At 39.6% G+C, this 14,731-nt stretch overlaps 1 protein-coding gene across 3 annotated transcripts in view; it reads left to right on the forward strand.

The window, feature by feature from the left end:
• Positions 1–14,731, forward strand: part of Znf407 (zinc finger protein 407) — a 389,208-nt gene that overhangs the window by 272,857 nt on the left and 101,620 nt on the right. For all 3 annotated transcript variants that reach the window (XM_034518392.2, XM_076912347.1, XM_076912346.1), the window contains one exon: positions 3,387–3,565. In XM_034518392.2, the coding sequence (XP_034374283.1) occupies positions 3,387–3,565 (179 nt within the window). The remainder of the gene's footprint in view (positions 1–3,386; positions 3,566–14,731) is intronic.

Consider the following 14,731-nt stretch of genomic DNA (forward strand, 5'->3'; position numbering starts at 1 on the left):
TTTGAGTTCACACATTGGTAAGAATGTGTTAGGCTGGACTGCCTAACGTCATACCTAAATTATCCCCTGCCCCTTAGCAGCCTACTGGGTTGAAATGGTAGCAAGGGGCAGGGGAACATACAGCACATACAGAACATTCCTGCAGGTCCAGAACCAGAGTTCCCAGACTGTCCTGTTCTGTCCCTGGGAGGATCCTGGTGCTCTCTTGCTTTGAAGTCTTCTTTATCCAGAGAGGTTCTCCTGGGTCTCCTCCTGAGGTACTTGAAGCAGAGAGCTCATCTGAGGATTGGAAGTGTGCATACAACTTCTTAGCATATTTTTAAGAATTTTTAGCTTTGCAAAAGACAGGATACACAAGGAGATAGTCGGGGACAGGAATAAACTTTTTGGTATGTAGAAATTCTTGTGACAAAAGAGAGGAATTCAGAGATGGAAGTCCAGGCCAGAGGAGTACTGCTCAAGGACAAAAGGCCCTCAGTCTGTGCCTCCTCTGTCCTCAGGGTGTTTGCTTTGTGGTTCTTCGCAGGGGTGATCAGAGGGCATCTTGCATGCATGTGTCCATGGTGGCATGGCTCCATACAGCCAGTCTACAGGGAAGAGGAGCAGCACATACGTGATAGCCTTGTGTGCACATCAGGCAGGGTGACGTCTGAGTGATAGACTCAATAAGAGCTCATTACTCACTCACAAAAAGATATCATTCACATAAAGATAGCAGGTCATGGCTTCTTCACTCTGGAACCTCAGCCCTGTTAGGATGTGTCTTCCTAGTGACAGGGACATGAGGCCTATAATCTTAACCCAGACATAGCAAACATGTCCTCTATCCACTGAAGCTGGAAAACTTTGTGGGATTTGGTATATTTATCAGCAACTATCACCTCAGTAATCTTCAGACTTTGGTTATGCTAAAAATAAATACCATCTATGTTAGCCAGAAGTCATTGTTACCCACATGCCTTTCTTTGGCTTCTGATCTCTGTGTGTTTCTCTTTATTCATTCTCTCTCTCTCTCTCCCTCCCTCCCTCCCTCCCTCCCTCCCTCCCACATGCCTTCCTTTGGCCTCTGGTCTTTGTGTTTCTCTTTATTATCTCTCTCTGTGTGTATTATATATATGCATATATATAATATTTCTATAATCATAATCAGCACAGTACTAATAAAGTGTAGTGATAGTTGTGCATTTGTTTTCTCCAGCATCAATAAATAATGATGAGTTTAGCAGATATTTTGCTGCTGTCGAAAATAAATTAGGATCTACAAAACTACAGAAATACTTTGAAATAATTCACCAGCTATCTATACAATTCAGAAAATGCTCTTGTCCATTTGTATTAACACAGAAGGTAATATTGGTATTGCCAGGCTCCCTATAGCCTGATCCCATGGGTGTCTGTACATCTAAGTGGTTCTTCAGTCCTTGCTGTTATATAACAGAAACTTGTCCTGTGATAAGTGCTCTTCTAGCATACTTGAATACAAAAGAGCTTTCCAAACAGAAATCAGATCATCGTACTAAACAATTACTTAGAGATTCTTATGTCAGTATGCAAAATAATTGAAAGAAGCAATTTAACAGGAGGAAAGATTTATTTTAGCCCACAGTTTCAGGAGTTAAATGTACGAGGTTAGCCGGATGCATTGCTTTGTACCTTGCTTGAGGAGGCACAGACCATTACACACCAGGACAGATGTCATACATCACACACAGGTGTTGAGCTCATGGAGATTAGGAAGCAGAGGAGAGAGATTGGAAGGTAGAACTCATCAAGGTAGAACTCCTTTTAGTGCATGCCACAAGTGACCCAGTTCCTCTGAGCAGGTCTACTCTCTAAAGTGTACAGCACCTTCCAGAATACCACAGTCAGCTGGGGAGCAGCCTTTAGCATGTGAGCCTGGGAAATCCCATCATCCTAAGCCAGAGCGCTCCCTCGGGAACGTGCATGGCTGTGTTTTGTTGGCTAGGCCAGTGGCAGTGTGGTACAGATGGGTACTTTTCTTCTCTTCTTCATTGTTGAGTAGCATTAGGGCAAAACAGATTTGGTAATCGGCGCAATGTAAGAGAAGTGAACTGTGTGTATGTATATCATCTAGCTTATGCATGTTCTGTCTAAGCCCACAGATATACTCAACAGCTCCTTGGCCAAGCCCTATCCCAAATCATTCTTAAGTTAGCTAGAAAGTTTCTATAGTTCCTGCTCTCTTCCACCCATTCTCATGGTGTTGATTTTATATATATAAATTTTGAAGGATTTTTGGAAAATAGAGTCAGACATTGCAGTATTACCTGTTTTTAACATTTTGATGTTTTTCTTTCTAGTATATTAGCTTTTCATGGCATAGAGCAACTTATTTTTTCACTTTTATTATTCTGTCAGTGGTAGAAAACAGCCTTTCCCTGTCTGTGAAATCCTGTTCTGCCTGTTATTTTCATTCATTGCTCCATGGACGTGCAGGTCCTGATCCAGCTTCTCTGAGGAGTGCATAAAAAGGGGCACACATAGTCCCAATGCCTGGCCTTGCTTGCTACCTTTACATGTGAGTGATAACAGAGGGATAATATAAACCTCTTGGCTATAATCTTTCTCACCCTCCTGACTGATACTTTCTGTGAAAAGCAAGCATCGTGATATAATTGGATATTCGAGACCAAAGTGATTCCTGGTCTTCTGTTGTGTGGCATACCATGTCTCTACTAAGTATCATTTCCCAGCCTCGGTACTCAGGAAGCCTTTTATCTAAGAATGGTTGCAGGGTTTCGTTCTCAGCAGTGTCTTCTAGGAGTCTTGATGTATGTCTTACTCTGTTACTCATTCCTGTTTTTGTTGGCTAGTGGGCCCTTGACTAGTATCCAATCTCCCTCTGAAACTCCACCATCACAGGGAACTTTCTGGTATCAACACATTGCCCTAATATGGAGCAAATCAAGGGGCTATTTGTAGATCCATTTCTATCTTGAGACTGTCTCAGCACCCTAAGTGAAGGGAAACAGCTTCTCCTGGTAGAACTAAGAAGAAAAGGCTTTGTTTCCTTGGGGCTTTGAGCTCAGTTCATTTGCTGATGTGGCCTCATGCATAAGCAAACAGCTTCACTGTGTTCAAGTAGTACCAAAACAATTTGATATTAAACATACAGGCTTGGATTTTGTGCCTCTGGTTCTACACAGAGGTGAATTGCTGAGGCAAAAGACCACCGTAGGACCTGGTACCTCGGCTATGGAAAGGACATCATCATAAGGTGGATTTCTTACCTATGTTAACCATGTGAAGTTAGTAGATGGAATACTACTTAGCATGTAGAAATGACTGCCAGGGGGAACTGGATAAGCATTTGTGATGTAGTGATACTGATCAGACTTAATTCCATTTCCTTTCTTACTTGATAGGTCAAATTGCGCTGAGAATATCCGCAAACACATTTTACACACCGGCAAACATGAAGGTGTCAAGATGTACAACTGCCCAAAATGTGACTATGGAACGAATGTCCCTGTGGAATTCCGAAACCACCTGAAAGAGCAGCATCCCGACATTGAGAACCCTGACCTCGCATACTTGCATGCTGGTAAGGAATGGAAACATTAAAGCACTTCGTTCTTAACAGATCTCATTGCATTCTCCACAGTGGTCATGATGCTCTTCCTAGAGAATTGTGACTTCTTCCCATGGAATCCAGTGTTGATAGAGTCTGTTTCTGGCCCCATATGGTGGTTCATTTTGCTCCTTCCCCATTCTGCATGGAAGCAGGCCCTTTCACCTGTGTTTTAGTCACATATGTAAATCTAACAAAGTTACCGTGGAGCCTCAAAGTTAATAGCAAATATTTAAAGCATAGCCAGATGCTGATGTCGGAGTTTCCGAGGGTTTGTTTTTATTAATCGGTGGAGCTTATTTTTAGTATTTAAAATGCTAAGCCGTATTCTCTATACCACTATTTTCCCGTAAAAACATGGAGGCTGGAAGAATGGGACTGAGGAGGTGACTCAAGCACCTTGAATGTTACAAGCTCCTCCCTTTCCACAAGGAAAAAGAGATGAGCCTGTGCTGGTATGGCTGCCAGATTGTTCCTTCCTCTTGGAGTGAATTCAGATATGATGAAATGTGTCATATATAGCAGAGACTGTAGGTAAAGCAAAATGATTCTTGTCACCCAGCTTTCTGTTTAATTGAAAAATGTCCCTGGGTATAGAATCTCTGTACAACAAGGGAACATGGGGCTGAGGGCATGTGTTCTGTCTGAGAAGGCGTGCTCCCCTAACGTCAGTAGAAGATGTGATGTGGTCCTGACAGCACCGTGGGAAACACAGCCAGTGGATCCTGGCCTGCTGAAGTGGATGGCTACTCATCTCTGCTTCTCACTCTGCCCATGTGCTCAAGACAGGCTGGTTTACCATGCCTGGGATTTCTTAGTGTATGTCTGTGAGAGAGCCATTGGATGAGGCATGCCATGGAACTGTTAGCTCAGGATACTCTGTGGACAGCATCATAAGCATGGCTGGCAAAGACCGGCTGTGTGTGTGGACACCAAGGGAAAGCTATTCATAAAGACAGGACTGTTTTCAGGTATGTGGCTTTGCTCATGTGATAGCCACATCAGGGAACTTAGTAGAAAAATTAAGCTAGGATAATAGTTTTAATGCATCTGACATATGTGACTTTGTCAAGTTTGATACTGGAATATTCTTTCAATTTAAAATAATTCAGATTATCAGTATATTGAAGAAATAGTGGGGTACCTGATTTCTTGACCTCTGTTGTATGCAGGGATGTTTTGGGAGACAAGCAAAAGCAAATGTTTTGCTTTTCTGTTTTGGTGAGTTGGCACCTTAGAAGTTTTATAATCAATTTATCAGCTAGAATTCACACAAACAGATGCTGTCTGGTTAGACTGTTGACTGTCCGTACCCCAGTCTCTTCATCAGCATCAAAGCGGTACAGCAGAGGTGCTGGAAGTGCTGACCTAGAAAGTGGTTCAGACTATATACTGCATTGCCAAGAGGCTCAGCAGAGTCTTTACCTGCTGTAACTGGTTCTCTGTTTGCTTGGGGCAGAATGGTGTCTCTTAAGAACTGCTGTCTTACAGAGTAGATGTTTATGAGGGACACTGCCTGGGGTGTAGTATCTCTTAACTTGTCAAATAAAGGGGGAACCTAATCACAGAGGGTGTCTCTGTGTCTGTTTTATGTTCTAGACTAGATGGACAGACTTTGTGTGGCATGTATTAGTGATTCTTCTTAATGGTAGGCTTTGGTGTCTCACTGGCTATGACAGAGACTTGAAGAAAGCTCCACCTCACTGTGTGTATGAGGCTCCTGAGGTGATGGCCCTAGTTTTCTCTTTGTGTCCACATGTTAAGTGTGGGTGAATAGACAAGGTAGCCTATTAGAGGCTGGATGGCTAGATAAGAGCCTGCTTTTCCTACTTAACCTCATTCAGTTTATTCATAGTATTGTTTGAAATTTAATTTCATTTATTCACATGTCTATAAAGGCATGTGTAACTTTAATTTTTTTTCAAATCCTATTTTTAATGATAGTTCTTAAATGCGTTAACCTTCCTTGTAACCCACCACCCACCAGAGGTAGTGGGAAAGAAAGGATATGGGGAGTGGACCTGTTTAGAAAGGTTCTTTGGAGCAGCTCCCATCTGCGTTGTCTAAAATCAGCAGTTCAGTTCACAGGTCAGCAGGCAGTGGCTGCTTGATCCACTTCAAGTGTACACCAGCAGCCTAGTTCGATAGAATCAGGTTAACAACAACTGTGACACAACCTAGCAGAACCAGCCAGGCCTCAGCCTAGTCTGGCTCTAGTCAGCAGGAGGGACCAGCAGGAACACTAGGAGAAGTTCTCAACTGTGCATCTTTCAAGAAAGTGAAAATCAATGAAGATACAAGACCAACAAGCATTGCATAGCTAGCCATACCAGCGAGCCAAGCTCTGTCTCCGTCACTCCACGGAGTCTTATTTATAACCTCCAAACAGCACGTGTCCTCCTCGTGCCTTCCTCAGCACATACATCCAATCAGCCCGAGTCTAGGGAAGCAGGAAGAAACTGTAGCACACTACCAGAAGGCTTTTGGTGCATGTCTCTTCAGGCATGTGCATGTGTTACTACTGTTGGGCAGACTGACCTAGTGCGTGCGCATGCCACGGCACACTCTGCAGCACCTGCATGAAAGGCAGAGGACAGCTTTTAGGAGTTGACTGTAATCTACCGTGGGCTTTAAGACTCTAACTCAAATTGTTGGGCTTGCATGACAAGAGCTATTACCATCTGAGTCTCTTACCAGCCACTATTTTGTCTTTTGTTTTATTTTTAATACTATTTTTGTCGATTGTTAGTGGGAAATTTAGTGTACATCTCCTATGATTATGGGTTTGTGTATTTTCATCAGGTACTTCAGTATGGTGATTTCAGCTTTTTCATATTTAAAGATTTATCACTGGATACATTTAGAATTTTCAGATGTTTTACATATATACATGCATATATACATACGTACATACACTCACATATTATGAGATACGTTTGTGTATTTTCTTAAGGTAATGAAATGTTTCTTTTCTGTCTTTAGCCGTACCTCTTGCCACAATTCATGTAGTCCTTCCCCAAACAGCTAACCTATATGTAACACATGATTGTGTGTTTCTAATCTGGTGTTCGGTGATAATGTTCTACATAAACCACTGTCTTTTACTTAGTATTCAAATTTAATGTAACCGTTGATACATTGACTCTAGTTAAAAACAAAACTACACTATCTGTGTCCAGTGGAGTGTTTGCACTTGTCCCGTCTCTCTTATTCAGGAGTAAGCTTGGTGCACATGCAGTGCATCTTGAGACACAGCTTTATGTGTCTGTGTTGGCACACAGCAACTACACCAGATTATTTGTAGTTTTTTTTCTCCTCGATAGTTACATCTTACAATTCTGTAAACCCAGCCCAAAGAAAGGTGGTTTAAAAAAAAATTCACTTCAGGGACCAGAAACTTAAGGTCCATGGATTGGCAGAAGTGTGGAAGTGCCTTTGTCATGCTGGCCCCTCATGCCACTGAAGCTGCACTCACTGCTCACAGGCAAATTCCCACCAAAGCCCCAGTAGAATGTGGCCGGCCTCTCTCCGAATTTCACATTTCTCTCTAAGAAGCCGAGACTATTGAAGGCAGTGATAGAGCACTGTGCCCCTTCAGGAAAGATTAAGCAGTGAGCCATGATACGATATTTTAAGTCTTTTAGTTTGATATGTGTGTGTGTGTGTGTGTGTGTGTGTGTGTGTTATTTTTTAGTAATTAACTTTTCATTTGCATCATATATTATATTATATTAGACATAATATATTATATCACTCAAATAGTACCTTAAATTATTGTCTGTATTGGGTAATATGATATGAATCTACCATGTTATGTTTATAAATCTAGATTTTCATATTCTTTTCTAAGTTAGGCTTTGTATTCTTTATGATGTATTTTATTCCACTTTATTTCATAGCAGTTATAAATATAGGAATGGGGACATTTGACTGTTATCAAAACCCTGTCCCCTTTTCGCTTCCTTTCTAATTATTACTAATTCAGGACCATTTAAGCTATACTTAATTCAGTTTTAACTCAGATTTATACTTAGATTAAATTTGATATTCCTCCCCAGCCCAGTTGCCTTTGTCTTCCTGAGCTCCACATTCACACGACCTTATGCAAGGCGTGTTCCTGGTGTGTAGTCAGGTCTGGGTGCTCTGTGTATGGTGCAGAGCCTAGCACAGGGCAGCCCTTTCCCAGGGCTCCAGCCTTCTGTTTCCATGGGCTCCTTTCATACCCGCTGTCAGTTTGATACCTGATACATGTCATGACATCCTGTACAATAGTTTATGAAGAAGCCCAAAACTTTGAAAAACCTGACAGTTTTTCATTGGTTTTCCTTTACAAAAACCAATTATTACTTCAACATAGAAAGGGAGGAATTTTTCTGACATGATTGCCTGTGGTAAGTCCATGCTGACTCACTGCTATTAAATTGTACTTCTCCACATGTATCATTAAGCTCATCCATGAGTATCATCTCAAATTTATTTCCTAATATAGACGCTAGACTTACAGGTCTATAATTTTCAGCCTCTCCCCTCTTCTTTTTAACCTTCAGGCTGGATTTCTTGTTTTCTAGTCTCCTAGTTCTTCACTCTAACAAAAGACTTCCTAAAATAATTAACAGTTCAGGGGTGGGAATCTTTTACCCAGTCATCGACCCCAGTTCATTTATTTAAATGCTGCTAAGAGTCTTTGTTCCTTCCAAACCATGTGTATGCCCTGGCACCTTCTGCTATAGTCAGCCCTCTGGGTCCTTTCTGGCATGGCAACCTTGGTATTTTGGTAGGTGGCTTTCCTCTTTGCTCTCTTTCTGATTTTCATGCCTGCTCAAGTTCCTAAGTTTAGATAAACCTGTACCTCATCTTTGAGTTGAGGAGTGAAAAGTATCAGAGAGACTGTTTGTATCAGCCTACGTTTTAGTGCTACAATTTGACACTCCAGGAAACTGAATGTTTGTCTGTGAGAATGTGATTTTCTCATTGGGGATGCATACATGTGCTCTCCTCAGCACGTCTTCTATTAAATAATATTCTTTCTTCAAGACCCTGCAGTGACACATCCTTACATGCTTTAATGCTTCACGTGCTCGAGAGTAAATATAGTCTTTAATGTTTCAGCACTGAGTATGAGCACCTCTCTTTTGTGCTCAGCACTGTAGATTGTGAGGGAAGGATTTGCCACTGTCTGTCTGGCACACCCTCATAGCCGTCTCAAGACCAGCGGTGGCAGAGTTTGCTGACTGAAGTTTGAGCCTAGACTGAATCCTGATGGCTTCCTGTTCCGTGGCCAATGGTAGTGCTGCAGTTTCGGCTTCTCGTGCTATCTAGTTATGCATTTTAATTACAAAGAAAGAAAGAGGAACTGGAATAATAGTGCCAGGCTTCCCACCAGACCGCTCAGTCTTCAAAAACTAGTCTCTGATGGTCAGGAGTTCTAGTTAATGATTTTAAAAATGGATCTTCCAGTAGTTAAGTTGCCTAAGGATACATAACTAAAGTCTAGCTGAATCAAATCCATGACTGTCTTCTTGAATGCTCCCACAAATAGTCTAATCCTGCATGTAAAGGAATTTTTTTTAAAAATCAGTTAATCAAATTTTTACCATGTAAAATTTAAAAGCAGGGGGAATTTCAGATTTCATCTTATCTGAATATGTACATTAGGAAGTAAATATGCACAATAGCTTTAAATCCACTATGGTAAATATTTTCGTGGTGGTTTTCAATGTCCCTGTATCATACAGAAGAAAATAGAAAGATAGAATCAAATGAATGAGTGAGCTGTGGACTGAGTCAATGTGGCTTCCACCACTCCCTCAACCCAGTCTATATTTCCTTTCTCAGCTGCATAGTAGAGCAGTATACACAATTGAAATAAACCTTTATCTATATGTTTTCTATCATTAACTGCTGATAGGATTGAAAGGTGGTACTTGAAAATCATAGAAACTTGTTCAGTTAAATCCTCTTGGATAGTTGATAGTCACAAAGCTTGTTGCTGGCTACAGGAAAAGCTTAAAAAGTTAAAGCTTGAAAAGAAAAGCTTAAAAGTTAAAGAAAAGCTTTGAAGTGCTATTTACATATTTCCACTCAAAAGATAGGCTGAATTCTCATTTGCTGTCAAGGCCTGTGTAATTCATTGTGTCTTAACTACCTTCTCACAGTTATATTGTGGTCTAATCAGGACCAGTGTGCATGGCATTTGAGAACAGGACTCTGAAAGTTAAGAATGTTTTGAAAAAAGAGGGAAGCAGAATTATTTGGAGGGGAAATTGATTGTGGACTGTTCGAGTGAGGACAGTATGATCTGATCCAGTGATTGATAAGACTCTTACTTTTTATAGACCTTTTACCACCTGTGTATTCAATATAATCATATTTAAAAATTTATATACAATCAGATATTTTGAATCCCTAGTAAAAGGGGTTTGGTATAAGAATTATTTATTGCAGGTGTTGGTAAGTCCGATCTCTAGTTCTACATAACAGGTTGTTGCTTTAATGAAACTTGTTTAATGAAGGAAAACATCATAGATTTTTCAAATTATAAAATTTAGATATATTGTATAATTATCTTTGAAATTTATTAAAAATATAACATCTTTAACAATTTTATTTTTGTTTGCAATGAGTAAAATTATCATTGCACAACTTTTCTGTGAGGTTTTGCAGAGTAACTGCAAAATCACACAAAGTACAGAATAGTAGTATTCACTCAACATCCCTAAATGCCACCATGATGTCATCATGAAACAACAAACATAAACATTTCTACACTGCTGCTGTCTATGCTCTCTGCTCTTTTCAGAGTTTGCTGTTTCTTCAGTCATGTCCTTTATTTTCTCTTTTCACCAGAATGTAGCCGTGGCCGGCATTTGTTATTGCCGTCATGTCTTAGTTTTCCTGGACCGTGACCACTTCTCCTCTTTTATGATTTTGATACTTTACAGGCCTTGACCAGTCACTGTGTAGAAGTCCCCTTAACTTGAGTTAGCCTAACGTTTATATAAGAATTAGTGGAGGCTGTAAAAGGTACATGTGTTACAGCTACAGATGGCGCTCTGGCCAGCAGAATGAAACGTGTCCTGCAGGTTCCTTCACTGTTAAATGGCATTTACTTTTTGATGAGTGGATGTCCTTGGAAATTACTTTCTGGCATTGACCCGAAAGGTGTTCTGGCACTGTGTTTCCTGCCCAGCTTCTAAAGTTAGTGGCTTTGGTTTCCAGATGGCCTGTGTGTCCCAGTTGTGCACATTGCTTTCATGTGCTTCTACTTCTGGACATCCTCATCAGACAGAGTAGGACATTCTTGTGAGCATTTGACCATGGCTTCCCTGTGATTGTGCACTTAGGTCCATCTGACGTTGGATTCAGCAGTGACTTTTGAGGCTATGACACTAAAAGCACAAATGGTAAAAGAAAACAAGAGACAAGTTAAACTTCATAAAACAAAACAAAGCTTTGTACTTGAAGAAAACTATATAAAAAGGCAGAAGATAATATACAGCTGTCTTGTAAAGTGCTTGTATCCAGAACATTTAATGTTTGCTTAGGTGTATGCTACACAGCATCAGGGCAAGTGTCCCCCTTAAAATTGGGGAAGCGCAGAAGAGTTCACCAACAACTGACCAGTACCCAGTAAGAATTTACAAATGTACTTAGCATCATGACGCACTGGGCAAAGACAAACCAAACGAAAATGAAATGCCTAAAGTCATTATTTTCAGTTTGCCTCATGCTTTTAATTTACTTTGGACTGAAGACTAAGGGCTATATCTGAATATGAAGTACCCACAAAGATTTATGTATTAGTACTTTGTTCCCAGGTGACAACTGCAACCGTATAGGTGCTCTGTAGGCTCCCGCAATGGGGATGCAACCACGGACTGAAACTGCCCTAAAAGTCAATCTGTTGCTCTCTTAGATTGCTTCACGGTGCGCGTAATCCTCTGAATCATTGTAAGTCATGTTTTGTGTAATATGAACTATGGGTTTTATTCTTTTGTCTACAAAACAGTGTCTTATTCATTGAAAACATTACCCTCCTCAATTAATTTCTTTTGTACTTCTATTCCAAGTCAGTTAACTATATTTCTTTGGGCCATTTTCTTTCTATTAATTAACATAGCAATTTCTAAAATTAAGTATATATGGGTTTTTCATTTATTCTCAAAATGCATGGTTGATTATATACATATTCTTTCAGCTTTGTGTCCTTCACCTCTTCATTGGTCTGTGATCTGATTTAAATTCATCAAGAGCTGTCTGATTGGTCATTGCCTATCCCTTTTCTTGAATAACTTTCTTACAGAGGAAAACATATACAGTTCGAAAAAGTCTCACAGAAAAATGCAATGAAGTTTGTATATTTGTATTGAGAGTACAGTACACAGTAAAATTAGTATTCTTTAATATTTTTAATCTTTAGTAAATTTAATACTTGCTATAATTTAATATTTTTATCTTTAGTAAATTCTTTAGTATTTTATATCTTTAATAAAAAATTGAGTTTTCCCCATTTGATATTCTTCTCTGGTGAGCTTTGAAACTGTAAAAATATATTCACCTAATTCAAATTTTGTATTCACAATATAGACGTATGTCACTTAACAAGAGAGTCCTTCGGAGAACTGTGGTGTTAGGCAACTTCATTGTTATCATTGACTGATGTATGTGTCATAGCCTGCTACATATGTAAGCAATGTGTTAGGTATCTGTGTTTGAATATCCATGTCTTAATGTGTTATAAATATGTCTGTCTGTCTACAGTCTGTCATATAGTTACTGCTGTCATGGCTGTGATAAAGGAAGTGTGATACTAAAATCAAGTATTGGAGAATACAGGTAGATCATACTGACGTTGTCTTCTGTGACTGGACTTTTCATGTCACAAGGTTCTTTAACATTGATCCATGTAATGGCATTTGACTGAACTTCCTTCTTTCAAGAGACTCAGTAAATGTGCATCACTCCACAAGCTGCACAATTACACACACTGGACACGAGCTCTTCTCTACCCATGGCTCTCAGGGTATGGAGAGATGACTTAGCAAACATACTTGAAAAGGACAGTGTGAAAAGAGGGAAGAATCAGTAGGAAAATTAGACAAATTGCCATGAGCCTCTAAAGGGAAATTGACCCAAAAGGTGTTACATGGCACATGCTAGTGAATATTTGGATGTAAGAGTCATTTAAATAAAATTTCAGATTTTCTTTATTGAGAAAAAAAGGGAGATTATTTGAGCTTCTTGAAATATTCTTTCTTATTGTTTTCCCCTTTTTTTCTGAGAAAGATTAAAAACAGATACTTTCTTTTAATAGAAGAAAATCCGTCATTGTAAAGCAGTCACTTGAATCACCTAATAGCTTTCACTGCAGCAGAACATAGCGTAGGCCCTAACTCCATAAAACACTGTTTTTGATGGCTGGTCTAGAGTCTTCTTAAAAAGCTCTGCTCAGACATGCTCGCTCTTGTCACCGCTATTAGTGCCATTTGTTGAGTAGCATGTCAGAGTGATTGGCAGGGACTCATTCTTTCTGCTAAAGACTCATAATTTTAGTGCATGCTTAAAATAAAAACCTAGCATAAGTGACTTCCTGTTTGTAAAGGAAAAGACAGGATTCCTTTGCAAGTAGCATAGATTAGTTCAATCAGTTCATGGAGTGTAACGTGAGTTTTTTTCTTTTGGAAGGGAATGCTCGTTGGGCACAGCTGCAGGGTCGGCTTTGCAGCCCTTGCCCAGGCTCACTCTGCTGGAGTGGTGTGCAGTACCACTCTCCTTCTGTGTGCTGGCTGGGGACACATGCGAGGCCATGTCATGTCGTCAGTGGGCTTTGTAGCCATCAGTCTCTCTTAATACTGTGAGTCCCGAAAGGATTAAATGAGTTAACATTTGTAACATACTTAAAATAGGACACAGCTTTCTATTAAATTCTCCAAGCATTTTACAAATAAAATATATAATTAAAAGTTACTCTGTTCTATGTTCTTTGTAATTATGCCAATGGGTGCTCCTCTTGGTTGACAGAGGTCCATGTTCTGTGTTGTACTTTATGTTAACATAGATAGCCTGGACTATTAACACAGCTCACACATTCATGTCCTAGCCACTTTTATTCTTATCATTTTTCCATATTCTTTTGAGAAACATGGCTTTGTAATAAACACTCTGCTGTAAAGATTGTCCATATCTTACCGTGGAGACATTCAGTTCTCCTGACATGTTTGGATCCTGTTTAACGGCTTTTGGTTTCACTTGAACTTCTGTTTGTTGTTTAGAAAGCTGGCAAACTCAGCAACTGTTTCTGCTGACCAATAGTTAAGTGAACCAAATATTTATTGAGTATTTGACATCTTATTAAGCATGCAGTGAACACTGAGCTGTAACACTTTGCTGTGTTTGATGGATAAACTGTTGACTCATATTTCTTAGATTTCCCTGGCTAGTTAGACCAGGCAAACATCTCATTTAAATCAAAAACCAAACAATATAGGTACCAAATGTTGTCTTTCTTGTGCACATTTTATTTTTAAATTCTTTCAACTTCTAAGTGTTCTTACTGTTTAAAGGTGAGCAGATGTTCCATTTACTTCAGTAATGGTAATATAGCTCATATTGTGTAACTGAAGTATTAAAATAGTTGATTAGCGAGCATGTATATCTGTATCAGAAGAGTGGGACAAGAGATAGGCTGGAAATCTGAAGCAGGCAGGAGGAACTCCAGGTCAGGAACAGTGTGTGGAACGCAAGGTGATAGCCTAGAGGATAAAGGTATGATACAGCCTAGAGAGAGAAGAGGCAAAGGGCTTCGCTTAGTAACAGTTTAGGGTTCTCTTTTGTTTTAATGTTTTCCTACTGTGTAATCTTCGTATCTCTGGCCTTTACCCCCGGTATGTAATGAAAAAATAAATAAATGTGTGTGTGAGAAATGCTCTTAGGCTATGAGTCTTTGGCCATGAGCTAGAACTAAGCCCAGAAAGTAATATTGTTTTATATGGAATTCTTTTTAGTACTTAATATATTTTCAACTCAATTTCTGTGTCCAATAAAATATGTTAGATGCTTTCTGGTCAGTTTGAAAACATCAAATTTGTAATATCTTTTCCCTCCTTGACAAAAACATTTCAAATAAAGGACCAAGTGTTT

The sequence above is a fragment of the Arvicanthis niloticus genome, chromosome 14, assembly GCF_011762505.2.
Source record: "Arvicanthis niloticus isolate mArvNil1 chromosome 14, mArvNil1.pat.X, whole genome shotgun sequence".
Taxonomy (NCBI): Eukaryota; Metazoa; Chordata; class Mammalia; order Rodentia; family Muridae; genus Arvicanthis; species Arvicanthis niloticus.